The following is a 23,381-nucleotide window of genomic DNA, read 5'->3' on the forward strand; positions in this document are numbered from 1 at the left end:
TTTTTTAAAAAATTTATTAGTTTTGGCTGCTTTGGGTGCTCGTTGCTGCGTGCGGGTTTTCTCTAGTTGTGGCGAGCGGGGGCTACTCTTCGCTGCGGTGCGCAGGCTTCTCATTGAGGTAGCTTCTCTTGTTGCAGAGCACGGGCTCTAGGTACGCGGGCTTCAGTAGTTGTGGCGCACAGACTCTAGAGCACAGGCTCAGTAGTTGTGACGCATGGGCTTAGTTGCTCCGCAGCATGTGGGATCTTCCTGGACCAGGAATCGAACCCATGTCCCCTGCATTGGCAGGCAGATTCTTAACCATTACGCCACCAGGGAAGTCCCAACCTGATATATTTGAAACTAACACTTTGAGACATATTTCTCAATCAACATTAAAAGAAAATAGTATGTAGATGGGTATCTTCTTTCTAATATTTCTGACATGCCCTCGGTAGTCCCTTTGATCGGATACAAGAACTTAAATCTTTCTTTAACTTGGGTCCCCTTCCTTCCTTCCTTCCTTCCTTCCTTCTTCCTTCCTTTCTTTCTTTCAATTATTGCTACACTTTTCTCCATTCTACCCTCTCTTTTCAGGAAATCTTTTTGTAGGAATTCTGGTCATGTGGGGTGTAGGAGCCCTACCTCTTTTCTCTACTACTTTTCCATCTCTTAGTCTTTTTATTCTATATTCAAGGATAGAATTTCTTGAATTACTCTTCAGAGTCACCAGTTTCAATGGTGTCCATTCTGTGATTTTATACTTTAAGGAGTTTTTCTTTTCCTACGAAGTGTTGGGAAGAGTGGTTGACAACCGTGCTTTTTATTTCCAAGAACCTGTAATATTTCTTGGACTACTTGTTCTTAGTAGCCTGCTCTGTTCTAGTGATGTTTATCCTCTCGAATCGCCCTGAGGATGGGATACAGATTATTTTTCATATCTTCCCTCTATTTCTACCACTTAGTCTATTTCACAGGGTGTCATTGATCAGAGAATCATTGTTTCTGTTCATTGTCTCATTACTCCAATCACTGTTCAGAGCAGATCAATCCTTTCAGATACCCAGAAATTTGGGGTACTGCTGGTTTTCATAAATGAAGGTCTTGGCTTTCAACTTTTGCCATACATTAGAACCACCTGGAGAGCTTATTTTAAAAAATACCAATGCCCAGTCCCCTCCCCAGGTCAATTACGTCAGAATTTCTGGCAGTGGGGCATTTTTTTCTTAATGTTATGCTAATGTACAGCCCTGGTCCAGATGGACTATACCAGTAGCTGATGAGGGTTCCCTCAGTAATTGTTTGGGTGAGTGGTTCTCAAACCACGGGGTACATCAGAATCACCTGCAGGTGCTCATTCAAATACAGATGCCCCAGGGTGGTTCTGGGTGCCTATATTTTTAGCAAGCCTTCTAAGTGATTCTGAGGCATAGCACAGGTTGAGAAATCCTGGTGTGGCTCCTGAGTTCCCCTGACCTGGGGTAGGCTTTCCTCTGAGCAGGTCACGTGGCTGTACGGCCTCACCTGAGTGTATTAATGGGAGGAGGGCACAGGTAAATCGGCAGGGTTCTCCTCTGGGTCCTGGGCATATGGTCCAAGAACAGACTGAAAGACTGGGTCCTCTCTGGAAGTGGGATGGGTGGCTGCGGGGGTCCGTGGGTGGTCGAGCCCCACCTTTCCTTAGCCCAACGTCCCTGCAGCCAAGTGTGCTGCTGTGTTTCAGGCCCTGATTGGGTTTCTGAAGTTCTTCAGTTTCCTCTCCATGGTGCTTCCCAAGACCACTCTTCTCCCTTCTGCTGAGGGATCTTAGGGGCACCCAGATAGATCTGCAGAAACCTATGAGAAGCAGGGGAAAACCTCAGCATCTTTAGAAGCCTCCCTGCCTTGCTGAGATGTTTTTCCCATCCATATTTGCTGTACCACCCCTAGGTTACAGAGGCACCACCCTCTGGCTTTATTGCCCACATGAGAAGCTGGCCAGAAAACATCCCCCCTTTGCTTAGGAGACCCTCTCTGCCCCAGGGAGCCTGTGTCCCATATTTCTGAGTTTATTCCCTGTGTCCCCTGTTCAGTGCCCACCAACTGCCTCTACTTCCATTCCTGCTGTTCAGGGCTTGGGGTTTTCCCAGGCTTATGCTGGGGACACTCAGTTACTTTATTCCCAGATGGCGCCACTAGAGGCATAGGCGGCTCTCAATCAGCTTTGTCACCAGTTCAGTGAGGCCACCTGCTTCATACCTTCACGAAATTCCTCAACGTTTGTCATCTGCTGGTAGGAAATTTCTTTGCCTCTACACACTATGTTTGTCTTGTTTTTAGTATTTCATGGAACTCCAGGCTCTTGCCTGTTCCCTCTTCCTGGACCACTTCCACAGACCCTCACACAGCTGACTTCCCTTCTCATTCAAGTCTCACTCAGCATCGGTGTCCCTTCCTCAGAAAGGTCTTCTCCTAAATGGAGAAAGAATTTGCAAAAGAATAGATACATGTATGTGTAAAAAAAAGAAGAAGAAGAAGAAGGTCTTCTATGACCACTCAATCTGTAGTGGCCACCCCATCCATCCGGTCACTCTATATCACATCCTCCCCCTGGTTCTCTTTCTAGCTAAGACTTAAAATTATTTTAGTGCCTTGACCCATGTCTGGCACATAGTAGGTACTCAAAAAGTATAGGTTGGATGGAGGATAGGTGGAGAAGTGACCATTCTGTTGGCCATTTTGTTGGTATTTGGGAAAGGAGGAGAGGTAAGTGCATGAATTGAATTCACCATGATGACACTGGGATTTCGTCCTTCTTTCTTGAAAGTCAACAAAAAAACATGTGATAGCTTGGGAAAATGGTGGTCATCTGGCCTGTTGGTTTATCCCAACCTATCAGCTTGGTCCCCAAGGGACAAGCTGCCCCCACAACTAGGCTCTGGCTCTGTCCTTACCGCTCAGGCTTCTACTCTAATCATAACACCGTACCTAACACCTGCAGTGTTCTGTCTACCTTCAAGCAGAGTCAAGTTATTTAGATACAGGTGAAAATGAAGAGAAGCTGTGAGGCCCTGTTTCTTCTCCCAGTAGGACATTCCCACCCAGTCAGATGCTGATGGTGGTTGGGTACCTGCCTTTGGTGACACGGAGTCGGGGATCAGTGCCAACATCCCGGTTCGGTCTAAAGATGAAACAGCCTTTGTCCGTGAAACAAAGGCTGAACATGACCGGTAAAATAATCAAAGGTTATTTTTTCTCAGTTTCAGTTTAATTCAACAAATAGTATTGTGAACCTACTATGTGCTGCCTTCTGAGCAAGAAGGTCTCTCAAGATACTAATGTAGCGAGGTGAATAAACATGCTTTCTTACCTCCCGGCCTCAGGATTCCTCCTCATTTGGCAAAGGACATTAATGTCACTTGGGGCATAGAGTCAGGCCCTGAGGGCAGGGGTGTGGGCAGAGACTCAACAACAGGTGGAGAGGTTGTGCCCCATAAGAAAATGAGATGAATGTACTTTTCATCCCTCAGGGCAGTGAAAAGTGAAGGTGGAAAGAGGATCGGAGTGACGGGAGAGACCAGGCCTCTGTGCAGGGCCAGGAAAACCCCTAGTGCTGGGATGTCCAAGGACTTTTCAAAATAGGAATAACGAGTATGTGATTTTTTTAAATTGCCTGCTGCTGGATGGGGAAATGTGTACCCCCTTCTCAAAACCCTCCAATTTCAGTAAAGGCTCTACCCTCCCAAACACTGTGTGAAGGAGGTTTTTGGTGAAGATGGGTGAAGGTGTGTGGAAGAGTCAAGGCAGCATGGGAGAGAGCAGGAGTCCCTTGGGACTTCGTGTTCATCTGAGGTGGGCTGTGATTTCTACTGGGCATGAGCAAATGGGTACAGACTCTTTACGATGTCCAGGGCGGAGGGCATCACAGAGAATGTCTGGATTCCACAGAGATGAACATGCTGTCTCTGCCACGTGGAGGTTTCAGACAACCCAGTGGAAGACGGTGACAGGGTTTAACAGAATAATTGGCAGGGTGATGCACGATGTAGCGTAAATAATAGAAAATTGTGCTTTACTCCTGTCTCCTTCTCAGACAAACTTTTAGATCTAGAAATCCAAGAATGAGAAAGGGCATGTTCAGAGGGCAATACAAGGCTGCCCTTTAAAAGGATGCGCCTCAAGTCTATCTAATGGAAATTCTGAGAAGTCAAGGTTTGATAAAGAAAGTAGTGATTGCCAGGGCTCGTCACTGAGGGAAAATAAGCCCCAAATTGCCAGATCTCAGTTGGAGAGAGCTCTGTAGTCTAAACACCACCAGGAGAGTGTCTCTGGGAAGTATTCCTGAGTATGCCATCAGCCAGACAGCGGATCTAACAAGAACCTGGCATTGCCTGCAGGATTGTGGTTCATGATTTGCTCTCACCACATGATATACGTTTGGCTTTCTCTCTATGCTGGGCAAAGGTGCATGAGCAAAGAGCTACAAGGAAGCCGGCTCATCCTGCTTGGCCAAAGGTATCCACTCCCAACTAGCCTGACTTGCTGAGAGGCAGAGACCGTCCCTGAGCTGCCTGTGTCCAGCAAGTTTGATAGAACTGTTCATCCAGGATATTAATCAAGTTCCTTCACTGTGGCAGTCAGTCTCCGAATATGGCCCCATCGGTGCCTTCTCTCTTTGTATGCCTGGGCTGCTGCTTACATCAGGATGGGACACCTCCTGCTCTTTTTATCTGGGCTGGCCTTGGCGCCTTATTTAACCAACAGAGTATGGCAGAAGTAACATTCTGAGAAAATGGTCATAAAGCAGCCCTTGGTCATTTGAGACATTTGCTTTTAAGACACTCCTTCTTAGACCTGTTGGCCAAGCCGTGAGAAACCCAAACCATTAGGAAGACCATGAGGTTGACAGCCTCAGCTGAGCTCCTGGCCAAAACCCAGCATCATCTGCCATGTGATGAGCCATTGTGGATGTCCAACCCAGTCCAGCCTTCAGATGACACCACCCCAGCTGCCATCCAACTACAACCTCTTGAGAGACCCCAAGTGAGAACCACCCAGCTGAGCCCAGTCAACCCATGGCATACTGAGAGAAAAGAATAAATTGTTGTTTTAAGCCACTGAGTTTGAAGATGGTTTGTTACACAGCAACAAATAATAGGACCACTCCCCATTGAAGTATTTAGGACCCTCAGGTTTTCTTGGGGCATTAAATAAAATTGCGATTGTTCCTTCAACAGCCCTGGTCCTGAGATGGGGTCAATGGGTATTTACTCTTTAAGGAACAATCCCTTGTATCATAGTTTTTCTGTTAACTCAAATATCTTTTGAAGATAGCTGAGTGTTTTTATAGATAGCTGCTTCTTGTGAATCTGGCTTTCTTGTTCTCAGTTTGGGAGATTTCCTCCATGCTCTTTAGTTGGGAGATCAACTGGAATGACAGACTCCCTTGGAGAGCCACCTGTCTTTGCTATATGTTGGTTTGGGCCACTCACTGGGAGGCAGAATTTGGTGAGAATCAATGGACACAGAAGAGAAATTAGAGTTAGAAAAAGGCATCCAGCTAGCGATTAGAAAATACTGTCAGTATAAGGACACATCATCCACATCACTATACACATCTTATTGATTTCCTCTTAGCGTTAAATACTTGCTGTGTGAAAAGCACTATGATGAATACAAAGACACATGATATGTGATCTCTGCCCTCAGAGAGCTCACAAGATAGCTGGAGAGACAATGACATAAACCCTTAAGAAGCTAAATGATGGTACAAAACCATAATTAGAACTATGTCATAAGGAAGCCTTTCTACACAATGGATGGAAATAAAGGAGCTGTGAGTTCCATGGATTATTTGTTTGAGTTGGGCCAAGGGAAAATTATTGACCCAGTCATCTGGGGATGGATGTTCAGAGATATTTTACTTTTCAGAATTATTTTATAACCACAGAGACCATTCCGTGGTAGCAATATGTTCAAATCTGATCTTAAACCTTAAAAGGGATGATGCTTGGAAATAACCAAGTGATACAAGAATGACAAATATAGAAAAGTTGTATCCAAGAAGCTTTTAATAGAATAGATCCCAATGACCAGATGTTCTAGAAGAAAAGGAGCAGATGTGAAGTGTCCAGATACAGAAATAGGATTGTGAATAATGGATAATTGAAGGAACCCAGATGTACTAGTTTGAATAATGTCACCTAAAAATTCAGAATCTCAGAATGTGACTTTATTTGGAAACAGGACCATTAAAGATGCAATTAGTTAAGATGAGGTCATCCTCGGGTAGAGTAAGCTCTTAATCCATATGACTGGTGTCTTTATAAAAAGAGAAAACAGAGACACAGGCACAAACAGAGTAAATGTCTAATGAAAAACCAGATACAGAGGGAGAACACCATGTGATAACAGAGGCAGAGATTGGAGTAATGTATGAGCAAGCCAAGGAATGCCAAGGATTGCTGGCAACATCAGAAGCTAAGAGGAAGGCATGGAACATATTCTCCCCTAGAGCCTTCAGAGAGAGCATGGCCCAGTTAACACCTTGATTTCAGATTTCTAGCCTCCAGAACTGTGAGAGAATAAATTTCTATTTTAAGCCACCCAGTTTGTTGGTACTTCGTTGTGGCCACCCTAGGAAACTACCACACCAGGGTATCCTATTTCTCCAGACCTCCTTGTTTCTGCTGAAGGCTGAGCTTGCAGCTTTCTCGATGTCCCGACCTCTGTCCTAGGCCTCCGATTCTGCCTCTACTGTGACACCCCAAGCTTTCTGGCTTACCCTCAAAATGGCCTTTATCCCACTCCTGCCACCACCAAGGAACCTGGCGGGATGAATGCGGTCTCACTGCTTGGGTACCAGAAAGTGGTGACACTAGTGGTAGGTGTGTGTCCATAAGGCAGTCACTGCAGTGACCAAGCAACTTTCCACACCTGGCTCTCTGGGCACAGCCTTTGATTGGGGTGCAGCTGCCACCAGCACCATCCCTGCCGAGCCCTGCAACCTTGGTGGCAAAGAGCAGATAGCTGAGCCCATTCCAGGTCACAGCATGACACTGGCAGAAAGAGATGCTTTCCTGCAACTCTCTGGGTCTTATATTTGCTGCTAGCCTCAACCCCAGGGGGGATTTCTCTATTAACAGCATTTTTTTGTGCCCTGGAAAGCTATTGAATTTGATTGGTTCTGTGGCTTGAGTTTGAGAGAATTCAGGATCTGTCTTCTTGGCTCGTTGCAGATGGCCCAGCCTGGCACTTTGGAAGAGATCTTTCATGGAATTCCCCATTGTTTGACCTGGTAGGCTTAGTCTTCCACTGTCACCCTATTGAGCTATCCCTAGAGATTCGCAAGAGCCTCCCCAAGCCCCAAGGACAAGCCCCAGAATTAGAAGATCCTGCAGATAATGATTACACCTAGCGGTGCAGAAATAGAAGAGATGGGTTTGAATCACTTCATTCCAGAACTGTGATTTCCAATACAGTAGCCACTAGCCACATGTAGCCCCTTAAATTTAAGCTGTAATTATTTAAAATTAAGTAAAATTTAAAATTCAGTTCCTCAGTCACACTAGCCACATTTCAAGGACTCAATAGCCACATGTGGCTGGTGGCTACCATATTGGAGCACAGATATGGAATACTTCCATCATCGCAGAAACTTCTATCAGGTAGCACTGGTCTAGAGCTATTTGTTTTCCAAATCTTTCCACACACGTGCTCTCTTCCCCTTTTTTACTAAGTGTAGTTTCCTGAGATAAATATTGAGAATATGTCAACTCCATAACACAAAGAAACATCATTTTATTCACTTAATGTCTGTTAGAGATAATAAAAAGTTTGTGTCCATTTTTAAAAAGAGGGGGAATACTTGGATGTGATCACTGTACCCTACACTACAGAGCAGCGCTCACAGCACTAGTGTTTGCAGATGAAATGTACCTTCCTTGCATCATTTGTTGACGCTACTGTGAAGTGATTCTGAGCCCTGTGGGCAGGAGCCTTTGCGAACCAATGTGGCTAGCTTTCATTCCACACCTACACACTTTCTATCTCCACCTTCTGTCCTTGGCAACAGAGCTGCATTGGGAGAATAACCCAAGTTTGGATGTGGGGAGCGGAGAGATGGCTACTGTTGAGCTCCTGCAAAAAGCCTGAGTGAGACCATTGCAAATGAATGGAATATTCATGCTATTTTCTCCTCCAGTTTCTGTAATTTTCTTGTATCAAGCCGGATGACAATGAAACTATGTACTTCATTATTTGGCTCTCCATAAAAATAACTTCACCACACCCTAGAATTTAAAATTATGCTTCTGGCTTTTGTTGAAAGTAGCTGTATGGAAAAGTTCCTGCACTTTTTGTTGTAAGAAAAGTATCAAAAACATCATTCATTGTGTTTCAGTGCCTCTTATGTAAAGACTTGTGAGATAGCTCCTCTTATAATTCAGTAACAGAGCAAAAGTTTTCTTTACTGACAAACTTATAAGCTAGCTCTTTCAAATGTTGAGAGTTGTGTAATCCATTCAAACCTCTTTTTGTCTTGGCTCCAAGGAAACTCTAAACATTTTTTTGTTCACTTGCAGTAGTTTCCCTAGCCTAGATTTTCTGGTATAATAATCATCCCCTACCATGCCTTGTCATCACTTGTTCTTATTATTATATTTAAGAGTTTTGTTTTTTTGTTATTGTTTTGTTTTAGTAATTGTATTCTTGTAAACCTCCTCTTCTTTTTGGACATAAATTGAACATCAATTTATCAATGAATATCAAAAAAAAAGAGGGGAAATAAATATTGCTAGGCCAGTGCTTCTCAGAGTTTAATGTGCACTTAAATCACCCAGGGATCTTGTTAAGCTGCGGATTCCAATTCCACGTGTCTGAGGTGGGGCCTGAGATTCCACTGCTGGTCCACAGACCACCGCTTGAGTTGGAGATGGTAGCGTGTAGCTTGTGAACTAGCACCCTATTGCTGCTAGAAGGAGTCAGAGGAATAAATACAGCAAGTGAACTGTAAATGGAAAGACAGAAGCTGAAGGAAATAGTCTCATCTTCCAACACTAAATGAATAAGACCAACTCCCCATCCCCCTCGCCCCCATGCTTTGGTTTGGAGAGGGTCCCATGGATGTGAGGCAGCACAGCAGAGCTAAGAGCTGCACTCTGGAGCCACACTGTCTGACCTAGAGTCTCCACTCCATCTCTTCCTAGTGTGTCTTTGGGCAAATTATCACTAGGCCTCAGTTTCCCTATCTGCAAAATGGGGACAATACTAGTACATTTTTCAGAGTAGTTTCAAGGACTCAGTGAATTAACAGATGTGAAGTGCTGGGAACAACGCCTAGGCCATCATAAACACTGTGCGGGTGGTGGTTAAATCAGTGAATGAATGCAACATTCTGCTTCTAAACAACTGAATAAGGTTTATCCTGGATGAGTGGATGCATTTCTGATTGGCTGTATATCACTTGGATCTAAACTGGACTCTGTTTTTCCCCTGTGGATTGAGGAAGGGGCAGGAGGGGGGCGCTACATCTTTGGTGAGAGGTCAGATTCACGAGGCATCTTCGTTATTTTTTTTAAGTGAAAAAAATGATGGCCTTAAGAGTTGGACTTATAACTGACAGGAGTGGCCCAGGGAGGCCGAGTCAGTGGGGTTGTTGTAGTTCCTGTAGAGCAGCCACTTGGAGGGCATCCTGGTGACCCTCACTTAAATGTGGCCCCTTTCAAATACCTTCTTTAAAGAGACTTTTTACTGTTGGCTAGTGCTGGTGTACAAAAGTCTGCATTTGGGATTTGTGCAGGTTTTATGGAATCTGTCGCTTAAATATGTCACTTAAATATATGCCCGTGGCAGTAAAATAAATTTGAGTTGCTGAAGAGAATATGACACAGGTTTTTGCCTGGTATTGATCACCTTTTAAACCTTTGTTCCCCCTCCCAAAGCAAAGAGCCCAGCCAGCAGCGAGTAAAGAGATGGGGCTTCTCTTTCGACGAGATATTGAAGGACCAGGTGGGGCAGGACCAGTTTCTACGATTTCTGGAGTCAGAATTCAGTTCCGAAAACCTCAGGTAAATCTCTCCAAGGTTTGAGTTGTGTGCAGAGCATATATGAAGAAATTTGCATCATCAGTCTCTCTTTCCACCTCCCTTTCTCAATCAGATGTTATGGTTCAGATTCAAATTCCAGTTAATCTGGCTAAGGTTGACACAGAGAACAAACTTTATGTGCAGCTTTGTTATCACCAGATTAGCACTGACCAATACCAGCATTTTTTGTTCTTTAAGTCCAGATGACGTGCTTTCAAGCTATTGGAAACGTGTCTCCAATAATAAGTCAATGGTCAAATGGATTTAATGACGCTGTCCATTAACTAAAACCATAAAACCATGGAAATCCACAGTGCAAAGGCAGCTCAGAGACCATCCCCTTCAAAACTTCCCAGTCCAAGGTCCTGAATACTGGACAGGCTAACCAGAAGAAAGAGCGGTCAGTGGGCTCATTTCAGAATTTCAGAAAGTCAAAGTAAATATCATTCAAGACCTGGAGACATAACTGTAAAAGCTAATTAAAACATGCTTTTCCTTTTGGGAGGAATTCTAGCAACTCCATGTAGTGGTTACTCTGGTCACTTGATGCCCATGAGAACATCTGATTTTTTCTTTTGGTCTATGACTAATCAAGATGAGGGGAAATGTCTAATGTACTTACAGTTACTGTTTAGTAGAAAAAATGAAAACTTTCAAAACATGGGGCCCATTGTAAGTGGAATGAAAGATGAAAAATGAAAAATCTGGTAACGTGGTTTACAGGCTTTCACTGTATTAGATATAGAAACAGAGACATATAGTAAATGTGACTTATCTAAGACCCTTACTGATCTTAGCCAAGTAGTGGCTTCTCAGTGGATAAGAGGGAAATCTCAGTGTTTTCTTGGCCCCAAGCTCTCTTTTATACACAATGTTAATTCCCATCTTCCAATGGCATTTTTCCAAAGAGTGGCTTTATAAATTTTTTACTTTTTTTTTTTTTTACTTCAAAAAGAGCATACGCTGTGGGCAAAGGACTGTCTGCTCCAGCGTCAGTGTGCAAAATCCATGTTCTTTATTTAGAGTTACAGACCATATCGGTCCCGTACATCCATCAAATGATATTTATTACACACCTATCCTGTACCTAGCCCCCGAGAGTCTGCTAAGGGATGCGAGAAAGTCAAGATGCGTGATCTTTGCCTGCAACGAATTTGTAGGTCCTTGAAGAAAAGACACAAGAAACTCTTAAATCATTAAATGAATATATATGAGTGTAAACTCTAAGAACCATTTTTGAAGTGTTTTCAAAAGGGACAGATGAGTGTAAACCAGAGTAGGCAAATCATAAGCTGGACTTTGAAGAGTATACAAGGTACTGACATAGACAAGAAAGAGGGAGGGGGACTGCTCTACGCTGGAAGACGCTGAGACCAAAGATGTGGCAGGGGGACCCTCCCACACCACGAAGTCCTGGGAGGACGTGTAGATGCCGATTAACTGTAATAGCGATGCCTTTCCAGGCAGCCATGTGCCCGCTGTAAACCAGATAAGGTTGAATATCTGATTTCAGGCTATGACACAGAAGAGTTCTTTCCTTGTGCTGAGACATTGTACTAAACAGAGTTGCGCTTCAGTTTCTTATTGAGTACCCGTGACAGAAGACTTGACTCTAAAACTCTTTATCGGGACGGTGCTCAGACCAGCCTCCCAGACTGTGCCTGCAGGTGGGTCCTGCGTGGGAAGCCACGCCCCCTGTGGCCACCATCATGCGCCCAGGCAGACTCTGTGTGGCCGGTTCAGCCCCAGGTCCTACCCCTGGCTTGGTCCCCATGAACCACCCCTGGGAGCCCTTTCCATGTCCCCTTCTCATCCCTGTCCCCCAGGTCCCCAAGATGGAGCAGTATAGAGGCCCCCTTTACCTGACTATTTCTCAGCCACCTGCACCACTGCAGAGACTTTGAGGGATGACCACAGGGTGCTGGTCCTCGCGAGGGGCCCCAGGGCGGGAGCATCTGCTGACTCAGCGCTGCCTTGCCCGGTCTGAGCATAGCCAGGGCCATGAAATCCGCCGTGCATTTCAGGCTGGGAGCGCACGGAGGAGTGTCCCCCTGGCAGGTGTTCAGCACCTCATCCTGCTTTACCTCCTGCACCAGCGCCTTGCTCCTGCGCCAGGAGGGCTCTGCTCAGTCCTGGCTGAGAGAATGCGTGTGAGTGCACGTGAGTGTGCCAGGGACTAATCTCCACCCCCAGCGTGGGTGCATAAATCCAGACTTAAAGAGGGTCCCCTCTGATCTGTGACAGGAGAGCGGATAAAGGAAATAGAACAGCTGGAGATAAAAAGTATAGCCCAAGAGCTTCTAAAATCCTCTCTGCAAGCCCAAACTCTACTTTTATGATATTCAGCGTAATTGGATATATGGGAGGAAGCTTGGTTTTAAATCACACAACGTTAGGACTCTTTGGTCACAAGAACCAGGACTTCCCTCCTCTTCCCTTTGCAGTCATTCCTGTGGCCACAGATAGTGGCTGGCACCCACCGTGACTCAGGTCCTGAGGGCACAGAGCTGAATGCGTTTCACCCCTTGTCCAGGGCGGCCACGAGCAGCCCTGCAGGTGCATCTCTGCTGTTGGTCCCTGTGAAGGGCGGTCCCTAGAGCCGTGCCATGTGGCACAACATTAGGGCCTCGCTCATCTGTGGTGTTGGCCACCCCAGGGTTGTCCTTTCTCCCCAGGACTGGTCAAGCCCAGGCATCTGGCATTGGAGCCGGGGAGGAAAAGAGAGAGACTGACCAGAACTCAACTAGATACACTGCAAAGGCCTCTCCACATCTGTCCTCCCGCACTCCCTTGCATCTCTCCAGTGAAAGGGGTACTTAGAGCAAGACACTTCTGCGGGACACCTAGAAAAATTTTGCCAGTTAAGTAACCAAGTGGTTCAAACTATACCAGAGCTTCAGAATACAGAGCAGAGGAGCTCCAAAGAGACATAGGTATTGCTCTCACCACAGTGAAAGGTCACCCTGGATCCATTAAGGAAAGATGTCTTACATATGTGATCATACAGTGTAAGTTGACGTCCCCTTTGATCATTTTTCTTTGGGGTGAGCCTGTGAGGTGAGGGGGGGGCCGGCATCTCCAGGCACTTGAGGGGGCATGACCAGCGCATTTTGCTGCAGACAGCACAGCATGTGATTGTATGCTCCCTGCAGCACCCTGGGCCGAGCCGGGGGCTCCATTCTGTGGGCCCCCCTGGAGACAGCTGTTTGCTCAGGGCCTCTAGAATGCATCCAAGGTGGGGCCTCCCCGTTCTGAAGCAGGGAGTCCCAGGGAGTGATCTGGTCCCTCTCTTTTCTCTGTGTGTTTTCCTAGAATGGTGACAGGGGCCCCCTGCCACCTTTGCCCCCCTCCGTCCGCCGTGCGCAAATCTCTGTCCTACCTGGCTTGACACCCGCTGCCACTCAGCAGGGCACGAGTTAAAAATCAAAACCTGCAGCAAAGAGCGTCCCCCGTACATTTTTTATGAGCTGTAACTCTCCTGAGAGAATGTGGTTGTTCTTCTAACCTGCAGATTGATTATCCCTGTCCCACACAGTGTCAGCTGAAGGGAGAAGCAATTAAAGAGAGCGCAGGAGAATCGCCAGGTTGGCCTGGAGCGCTCCCATCTCCCACAGTTGCCCCGAGTCACAGGAAGACCTCGGAAGGTTGTCCAGGCCTGGCAGTGTTCCCCACGAACCAAACACATGGTTCATGGGAACAGAGGTGCTCACACAACACTGGGACAATCTGTGGCATTTCAGCCACTGCCTGGCGAACATCAGTCAGCTTCCGCGGTGCTGCTGGTGGTGGGATTCCAGCCCAACCAGAGACTAAGCCAAGTGGCGTCTGTTGTGCCTGAGTCTCTGTTGACCAGCAGAGGGCACAGAAACCCTTCGTTCTGCGCGGAGTTGGCTTTTCCCTGGGAACAAACTAAAAGCTGAATTTTTCTAATCCATGAAAATCTTAGTTGATGAGAAAATAGGTAAGCGAGGAACTAAGGGCTGCCCAGACCTCCTGATAGGACAGAGGGCGTCCAACCGCTGCGTGGTCCCCCTTGTTGCAGCCAGCCTTGGGGAGCAAACCCCATTCCCTGTCAGCACCCCGGCCCTGCAGGAGATAGGAGGCCCCCTGGGGCAGCCCCCGACCGCCCTCAAGTCCCATCTCCTGCTGCTTGGCGCCGGGGGTGTCTGAGCCCAGGCTGCCTCCCCGCGAAGGCCAGTTGCCACCTGCATTCCTAAGACAATGACACGGATCACACGCTGGCATAGGGCTGGCTCCCCCACTCTGCCGACTCCCGCAAAGCAGGACAGGTGGTCTCCCTGATACCCGCGTGTCCTCACGGCCTGCCAGTCATGACAGCCCTTCTGCCGCAAGAAGCCACGGAGGCTTAGCGCAGGGTGGGCACTAATCCGCCGCCGCTGGCATCCTGCTCCCTGCTGGTGTCCTGGCGGAGCAGCGGTACCTGCAGGCTTTTGATAAGGGCAGAAGTCGCGCAGGCCTCAGTGGGCCTCCCATCCTCAGTAGATGTGGGAGCGGAGCTTCGGGGGCTCTTTCAAGGGGAGGGGGGCCGGGCAGCCGGGGATCAGAGCCCCCAGCTCAGGCCCGCGGGCTCACAGATGACAAATACAAACCGAGCCTGTTCTGAATTTCTAATGGACACAAAGGTTCCTCGAAGCCAGTGATGGTAAACACACATGGGAGGTCAGGGTGCTGTTGTGATAGCACGTTTGCTGTCACCTGAGAGGGATAAGACAGGTCATCTCCAAGGCAGACAGAGGGCTGAGAGGGATAAGACAGGTCATCTCCAAGGCAGACAGAGGGCTGAGAGGGTCCCCGTGCGTGCAGGGAGGGGAACTGCTGTCTGGGGAAAGTCGTCCCCGGTCCTCCCCTTCCTCTCCCCCCACCTCCTCTGCCTCTTCTTTCCTGTCCTCCAGCATGCCTGTTGTTTCTTTTTATGCTTTTTTTACTCTTGGTTTTATCTGATAAAGGGAACCTTTTAATTTTTTATGTAAAAGTTTATTAAATTTGATTAAGAAATTTCCATTTCCATCCGCCCCAGACCTTCTCTATACCCAGCTGAGCGATGTGCATTAATGTGGCTCCCAATTCATTCTGCCCAAGGGACGCTGAGGCCTCAGGGGCCGCGGGGAGCCTGCAGCGCTCAGAAGCTGCCGGGTCCTCGGGGCCTCCCCAGAGCTGCTCCTCAGAGCAGACTGGAACAAGGGACAGAAGGTGACAGAAGGTGACGCCCACATGACGTTGACTGAGGGGGGCAGGAAATCGCCCAGGTGTCATCAGTTGTGTGAGAAATTGCCGGGTCTGGTGGTCTTGGGAAGGACACTGACCCAGAGAAGTTGCTTGCGGCCCGGGCCTCAGCCCGAGTGGCTCCCTGGGGCTGCAGAGGACTCACCGAGCTGCCCGTCAGCCCTCCTTCCAGTCCTCTGAAAAACCAACACCAGTTCCTTTCTTTAGGGCTGGTGTCCTAAATTTTACCTGCCCATCAAACACGGTCCTCCAGGAGAAGGAAGCCTTACGGGTACTGTCATCACCAGATGACCATTTTCATCTTTTTAAATACTTGGCCACCTCCTTCATTTCATGGCAGACCTAGTGGGGGGACAGAGAGACCCAAGGAACCTAGGGAACGTCCAGGGGGATGGAGGAGACCCACTCCCAGCTGAGTTTCAAAGACCCATCTGAACAATTGGACAGTTAACGGCCCCCTTCAAACTCTACCCCCTGCCCACCAGACTCCGGTTAAAGAGCCACTAGTTTCCCTCTCCCTGGGTAGCCAGAGGACGTGAGCACCAAAGACCTGGGGCAGAAAGACAGACGGCTGGTGTTGAAGGGCAGGTGATGGCAGATGGCAGTGGCAGGAACCCCAGGCAGCTTCCGCCCAGGCCACCCAAGGAAGAGATGAGCTCTGAGGGATCAGAGTGGCCCAGGATTGAACCTGTGGCCGCCCTGCTGGTCCCTCCACGGCTCCCACCCACGGGGCCTGAAAGCATTTCAGAGTTACACCGGATAGGAAGTGCTCAGACCAGACCTGTCTCACGTACCCCTCCACCTGCTTTGTACCCACTGTGCCATGAGGAGAGAGATACCCAGAAAGATACAGCAATTCCGAGACAGCAGCACAGCAGGGATGAGAACTTCCTTATCTTCTGGTTGAGTGAAGTGATTGTCTCCTTCCCCGCCTCTCCCTCTTCAGGACCAGCGAGGGAACCATGAGGGTTTTCTTCAGGGAGATCGTTAGAATCACTAATGGCAAATCAGTGGGAGAGTTGGAGCTCACAGAGCTTGTGTCACACCCGCATACACACACACTCTCCAGTCTTCTGTCCTTGTGTAAATGGAGCTGCATTACCTGAGTTGGCCACTGGGTGGCACCTTTAGGCCATGCACTTGGCTCCACAGACATTTCTCTGAACAGCGACAGAAAAATATGCTTACCCTTTAAAAAAAGCGTACATCTTACTGTGGGCGAAATTCGATGACAGATTGAATGCACCTTCCTCCATGTCGTGGTTCAGCTTCTCTTGTCCCTGCCGTTTTGTTGACTTGAGTAGGTGTGATACCCATGACTGTGGGAACCACATAGCCAGGAGCCTGTCCTCATGTCTCATTGATGGGGAAACTGGACTCTGTTGTTCACAGGGCACGAAATGTGCCACCCAGACCTGCGTCCTGCTGAAAGCCCTCTCCAGGGATGCCTTGGGAACCATCCTCATGACCTAGGGAGCTGTTGTCCAAGCTTTGGCCCTGGCTACTGCTGCTCTCAGCAGGAAAGAGCTCACAGCTCACGCCCACCTCTCCAACACCACGCTGCTGCTGAGGGATTTGTGAGAGGCAAATATGGATGTGAGCACGAGGTTTTTCTCTCCAGTGATCCCTGGAGAATCTTTTGGTAGAGAGGTTCCCCACGTATGTCCCTTCAGCTTTGTTCCAGATGAGCCCATCTGCATTCCAACAGACATTTATTGAGCACCTACTATATGCCAAGCACCATGCCTGATAGTGATGTTGCAAATAGGCTCAGTTTCTCCATCTATAATATGAATGACTGGGTCCTTCCAGCTCGAATATTCTTAATGACGCCCAGATTCTATCTGCTTCTTTGATATTTCCTTCATTTGGATGCTGCCAGATCCCAACCAGATATGGCAAAGGGACTCACATTGTCTGTGTCATGGCATCTATGTCAAGTGGTAGTTCTCAGCCAGGGGTGATTTTATCTACCAGAGACATTTGGTAATGTCCAGAAATTTTCTGGTTGTCACAACTGGGGAGGGATGCCACTGGCACCTGATGGGTCGAAGCCAAGATTGCTGCTAAATCTCTTTCAATGAACAAGGCAGCCCTCACAACAAAGAATTATCCAGCCCGAAACGGCAATAGTGCCGAGGCTGAGAAACCTTGATGTAGAGGAGAGAAATCTCTTTTGGTAATCAGAAGCACAGTGATCTTCTAACATGCATTTAGTGCAATAATGGAACGCCTTTGTATTCTCAGCAGTCCCTGCGGCCTTCGTGATGTGTGAAGTGGCCACTGGGAAGGCTCGGGGATGCAGCAGAATGAGTGCCATGGGAGGTCAGTTCTGGGACCTTGTCCAGCAGAGCAGCTACTGACTAAGCCCCTGGAACAGACTGTCTTTGTGCTTCCATTTCAGGTTCTGGTTGGCTGTCCAAGATCTCAAGAAACAACCCCTACAAGATGTGGCCAAGAGGGTGGAAGAAATCTGGCAAGAGTTTCTGGCCCCCGGAGCCCCAAGTGCAATCAATCTGGATTCTCACAGCTACGAGATAACCAGTCAAACGTCAAGATGGAGGGAGATACACATTCGAAGATGCCCAGGTTTGCTTATCTAGTCGAATAGTTCTGTCCCAAGATGTTCACTTTTCCACTCCACCACCCCCACCCTTTAACACACATCCAAGGCATTGTATGTAGTTACAATTTCAGGTTTATATTATTTATAAGGCATCAGTGGAGACCATTCCAGGTAGGTGCACAAAAAAATTCCAGGAGGATTGTTTTCCTAGATGAGTACATTGTTAAATAGAAATAGAAATTTACCATTATATGTGTTATCTTTTCCAGGAAAACCTCAGAGTGTTTACAAAACCTGAAGTCCTGTAGTAAGTCATAGTAGAATCTGGACACCATAGCACAACATTGGCAAACTGGGAACAATAGCTGGCAGGGCCGGGGGTCAAGCCCACACTCATAACCACCACCCTGCACTGCTTCCACAGTGACTCCCCAACCCTGTGGTGGACCGGGGAGCCTTGTGCCATGTGATGAGATACCACGAGGAACAGGCCCAAAGCCCCTGCCCTCAAGGGAGTTAAAGGCTAGCGGGAGAGAAAGACCAGGAAATGGGCAGTGTCACAATAAATGAAGTGCCTCAACAGGATGAGCTCTAGGGTTTAAGGGACCCATGGTTGGTGGTTTGAGGGAGGGAAACTCACAACCGTGCTAAGCACAGTTACCACACAGATGCTGGTGAGGCTGACGAAAGAAACAGAAGCCCCCTAAGCAGCAAGCTTAACTTGAGGTCTGGGAGGTGCCATTTCTAGAGATAAGCATCAGACCCGTTTCTCACTTCCTGGTTCCTAACTTTTATTTCCTTCCGCCATCCTACACTCCGTGAAAGGGCTTAAGGTTTGCTCTTGTCTCCTCGACCTCTTCATTTCTCTCACTTGTAGGGTCCCCAGGTGAGAATTTAGTGAGATTGCCCTCCCACAGACATTACCTAATTTAGGAAACAGTCGCCGATGCAGGTAATGGCATGAGGACACAGCCAGTGTCTCATCATCCAGATCTGCCTTGTCATTTGCTCAGAACTTCAGAATGGAAATACCTACCAACCTCAACACCACAGCTATCATTTCTCTCCCCCTGGTCATGAGCTCCACTGAACACCTGTGCCAGGTAGATTTGGTTCTATAGAGTTCAGTGACTTTGCTTTAGGAAGTCCCTCACACCCTTTGCACCTTCAAAGCAGAATATTTAAGTCATAAGAAATCTTTTTTTTTTCCAATAGATTTTTGTATGTGTGTGTATGTGTCCCAAGCACATAGCGACATGTCGTGGTGAGGAGAGTGATGGCAAAACTCCGTGGGTAATGGAGAGGCTCCATGGGTAGTAGAGAATCTCCATAGGTGATAGAGAATCTCAGTGGGTGGTGGAGAATCTCCATGGGTGATAGAGAAGCTCCATGGGTAGTGGAGAAGCTCCATGGGTAGTAGATAATCTCCATGGGTGATAGAGAAGCTCCATGGATGATGGAGAAGCTCCATGGATGATGGAGAAGCTCCATGGGTGACAGAGAAAGCTCCATGGGTGATGGAGAAGCTCCATGGGTAGTGGAGGAAGCTCCATGGTGATGGAGAGCTCCATGGGTAGTGGAGAAGCTCCATGGGTGACAGAGAAAACTCCATGGGTAGTGGAGAGCTCCATGGGTGATGGAGAAGCTCCATGGGTGATGGAGAAGCTCCATGGGTAGTAGATAATCTCCATGGGTGATAGAGAAGCTCCATGGATGATGGAGAAGCTCCATGGGTGACAGAGAAGCTCCATGGGTGATGGAGAAGCTCCATGGTAGTGGAGAAGCTCCATGGGTGATGAGAAGCTCCATGGGTAGTGGAGAAGCTCCATGGGTGATAGAGAGCTCCATGGGTAGTGGAGAAGCCTCCATGGGTGATGAAGAAGCTCCATGGGTGATGGAGAAGCTCCATGGGTAGTAGATAATCTCCATGGGTGATAGAGAAGCTCCATGGATGATGGAGAAGCTCCATGGGTGACAGAGAAGCTCATGGGTGATGGAGAACCCCCCATGGGATGGATGGAGAAGCTCCCCAGATGAACAGTCTAAAGCACAAAACCTCAACTCTCCATTATTCATGAGACATGAGAAAAAGGATACTGGTCAGAACCATGATGCTCCCTGCCCAGTATTATTGCTCTGATCATGACATCAGGAAGGATTTATTTTCATGTTTTATTATGGAAACTTGTAAACATGTGGAAAAGTAGAAGGAATAGAACAACAAACCTTTGTGGACCCTCATCCAGACTCAGCAATCATCTATACAAGACTGATCTCATTTTATCTGTGTCCCCACCTACTTTTTCACCGTTTGTTTTAAAGCAAATCCAAGACTGTATCATTTCACTGTAAATAGTTAGGTATGCATCTCTAAGAGAAACTGACCCTTTGGTCTTAACATTACAACAATGCCTTAACAAATTAGCAGTTATCTCTTAATATCATCAAATGTCGTGCAAGTGTTCAAATTTATAGTAGTTCCATAAATGCCTTTTTAAAATCGTTATTCAAAATCAGAATCCAAACAAGGCCTGCACATCACAGTAGATCACCATGTCTTTTAAGTGCCTCGTAATCTACGGGTTCCTTTTATGTCCTCCCCACCCACCCCCCAACCCCTTGCAATTTATTTAATGAAGAAATTGGATCCTTTGTGCTGGAGAGATTCCACCGTCTGGATTTTTCTGATTGCAACCCTGTGGTACTATTTAACGTGTCCTTCTACCATCTGCATTTTCTGTAAACTGGTAATTTGACTTAGGTATTTAATCAGATTTAAGTGTGACTTTTCTGGGCAAAACTACTTCCTAGACTGTGCTGTGCTGTCTTGTCAGAAGGCACATGATGTCTAGTTGTCTCTCTTTGTGGTTTTAGCAGCTATGATGCTTATTGCTTAAATCCATTAGTTAATTAGAGGTTACAAAATGCTGTTCTAATTCTATCATTCTTTCTTCATTTATTAACTGAAATACAAATAATCAAATGCATCTACCATTTGATTATCTAGTAATACAGTTCACATAGGAAAGATGGAATACGTGTTTGATTCATTCCCTTTATTTGCCAATTTAAAAAATAATGAATGGTTTACTGTCATCATCTAATGGTGACCAATTAGGGGTTTTTTTTGTGTGTGTCTTTTAGTATCCTTGTAAACCTGTGGGTTTAAACATATTTGATGTGTTTTATCCATTTTGTTTATTATTTTTATCAATGCTTGGATTGTGCCATCTCTGCCCTGTTGGCTCCTTCTGACATGACCCTACTAGTCTTTGATGTCATTCAAATACCAAGGAAACTAAGATGATCCAGGCCATTCCCCAGACCTGGAATCAGCTAGTTCTCTAAGAATCGCTGGTTCCTCTTAGGGGGAAATGGTTTTTAGAGACCATAATTTGGGCACTTAGAGGCACTCATTCTTCCTGGGTTGGTCATCATTTTCAGGCCTTTCCAGTGGCCAGAGCTAGGAAATAGGTAGTTGTTATTTCTGATAAAAATACATCACGAGTACATACTGATACTTTCCATTCAAACTCAAAACTACAGGGGATTTCATTTAACTTCTTCTTTCTTATGTCTGTGTCACCTTTCTCTATGCTGAGAATCCTGGTTCTCAAGGACGCCATAGATGATAGCATTAGTACTTCATGTTATTTGCTTTATCCTGCATCACCACAGAGCAGTCTCAAAATCGCAGTGCCAACTAACAGCAGTGATGTGATTATTGCCTGGTTCTTTAATAGCTGCATAGTATTCCATTGTGTGGAAGTACCATAGTTTAGTGAACCAGTCCTCTCTTCCTGACATTCATGTTATTACTAAGTCAAGAAATATTTGATGGGGAAACTTGGGAAGTCAGCACATTGTGCCTTGACATGTTTCTGGATACACAGCCTTCGTTAGCACAGTTCTCTGCCATTTTTCAGGTACATACTTCCAAATACATTGTATCTCCTTACTGAGGATCCCAAAGCATCTCTAACCTCCTCATTGTCTGTTAGGACTGAGATTCTCTGAATTCTAATAAAGTACTCTTCCTAAACCAATTTCTTTTCAGCTTGTCCCCTTTTGTTTCTCAAGTGTGTTTTCATCATAAGTATACAGAGTGCTTCTCACTAGCACTCTGACCCTGGGCAAGTTACTTAAACTCCCTGAGTCTTCTTTTCCTCATCTGTAGAACACAGATACAAGGGTACCTATACTGTGGAAAGGGAATGAAGTGAAATGAAGCGTGTCAACAGCTAACAGTGTCTGGCTCACAGTAAGATAAGATATTTATGATATTATTTCCTTAATGTCATTAATGTTCTTTTCTTATACTTTTATGTTTAGGAAGTTTGGTGAAAAAATTCAAATAATTGCATATAACCTTAGTACCCAGAGATAACCCCTATTCTAGTGTTTTGTTTCTCTCAACTTATGTGTATAGAGTGTTTATGCAAATAGGGTGATTCTGTAGCCTGCCTTTTGCACTAAACTAAGAGTTGATTTAAAAGGTTAAATTTCTTCTGTAAAGGGCCAGATAGTTTGAATTTTGAGGTTTGTGGGTCATACGATCTACATCACTACTACTCAATTCTGCCATATAAAAACAGCTACACTGTAACAGTGTAACAATGTAAAATACATAAATAAGTGGGCATGGTTGTGTTGAAAAACTTTATTTATGGACCCTGAAAGCTCAATTTCTTATCATTGTTCATGAAATATTATTCTTCTTTTGACTTTTTTTCAGCCACTTAAAAATATAAAAACCATTCTTAGTTCACATAACATAAAGAAATAGACAGAGTTTGAGACCGCTGTGCTGAACAATATATCATGAAAATCATTGAAACACTTCAACAAATCCAGAAAGATAGAAGACAGAGAGACTGGGGAGTGTTTAATCTTTCATTTATATGGGAGAGTAGGTTAGAGTAGACCATCTTGGTGCAGTAACAGCAACCCACCAATCTCCGCGAATGTTTCTGCATCAAGGTTGAGTGTTACGGAGCCAACCGGCCGAGGGCAAGTTAGCCAGTACCATGATCCTTGCACTGCCTTACCCCTCCTGGCCAGCACTGCTGCCTGCCCCCGCTGCACGGGTGTGACTTAGAAGTTTCCAGGTAAGGAGAGGAGGCTAAGACCCAGCCAGGACTTGCTCTCCGATCTCCCGACTTGCTGGTCAAGTCTGCAGCTCAGATCACACTGCCCCTGCGTTATTAGAGCTGAGGGCTTGGTTGTCATGCAGAGACCTGGAGAAACTCTGGTCCCTAGAGAAGGTCCCCAAGCTGGGGAGCAGGCTCTGATCCTGTTTCAGTCACATGCTTTGTCTAGGATTGTAAGATTGTACCTGTAAGTCCTTTAAGCTTACTCTCCTCAGTCTGCCCATCTGAGAAGTGGGAATGGTAACACCCAAGCCCTTTGGCACGCCCCCCTCCATCCCCCCATTGGGATCAGGAGCTCTGGGGTGGCTTCCTCAGCCGGTCACACGGTTCTCAGAAGCCAACCAACAGTGGTCAAAATGCCAATAGACATGTGAGTAT

General features: G+C 46.5%; 1 protein-coding gene across 1 annotated transcript in view; it reads left to right on the forward strand.

Moving 5' to 3' along the window:
- The window catches only part of RGS6 (regulator of G protein signaling 6), a 583,949-nt gene that overhangs the window by 519,509 nt on the left and 41,059 nt on the right, over positions 1-23,381 (forward strand). The window contains 3 exon segments of the mRNA XM_036844242.1: positions 9,900-10,025; positions 17,692-17,838; positions 17,840-17,876. Coding sequence (XP_036700137.1) covers positions 9,900-10,025; positions 17,692-17,838; positions 17,840-17,876 — 310 coding nt within the window.

Source organism: Balaenoptera musculus, chromosome 2 (assembly GCF_009873245.2).
Source record: "Balaenoptera musculus isolate JJ_BM4_2016_0621 chromosome 2, mBalMus1.pri.v3, whole genome shotgun sequence".
Taxonomy (NCBI): Eukaryota; Metazoa; Chordata; class Mammalia; order Artiodactyla; family Balaenopteridae; genus Balaenoptera; species Balaenoptera musculus.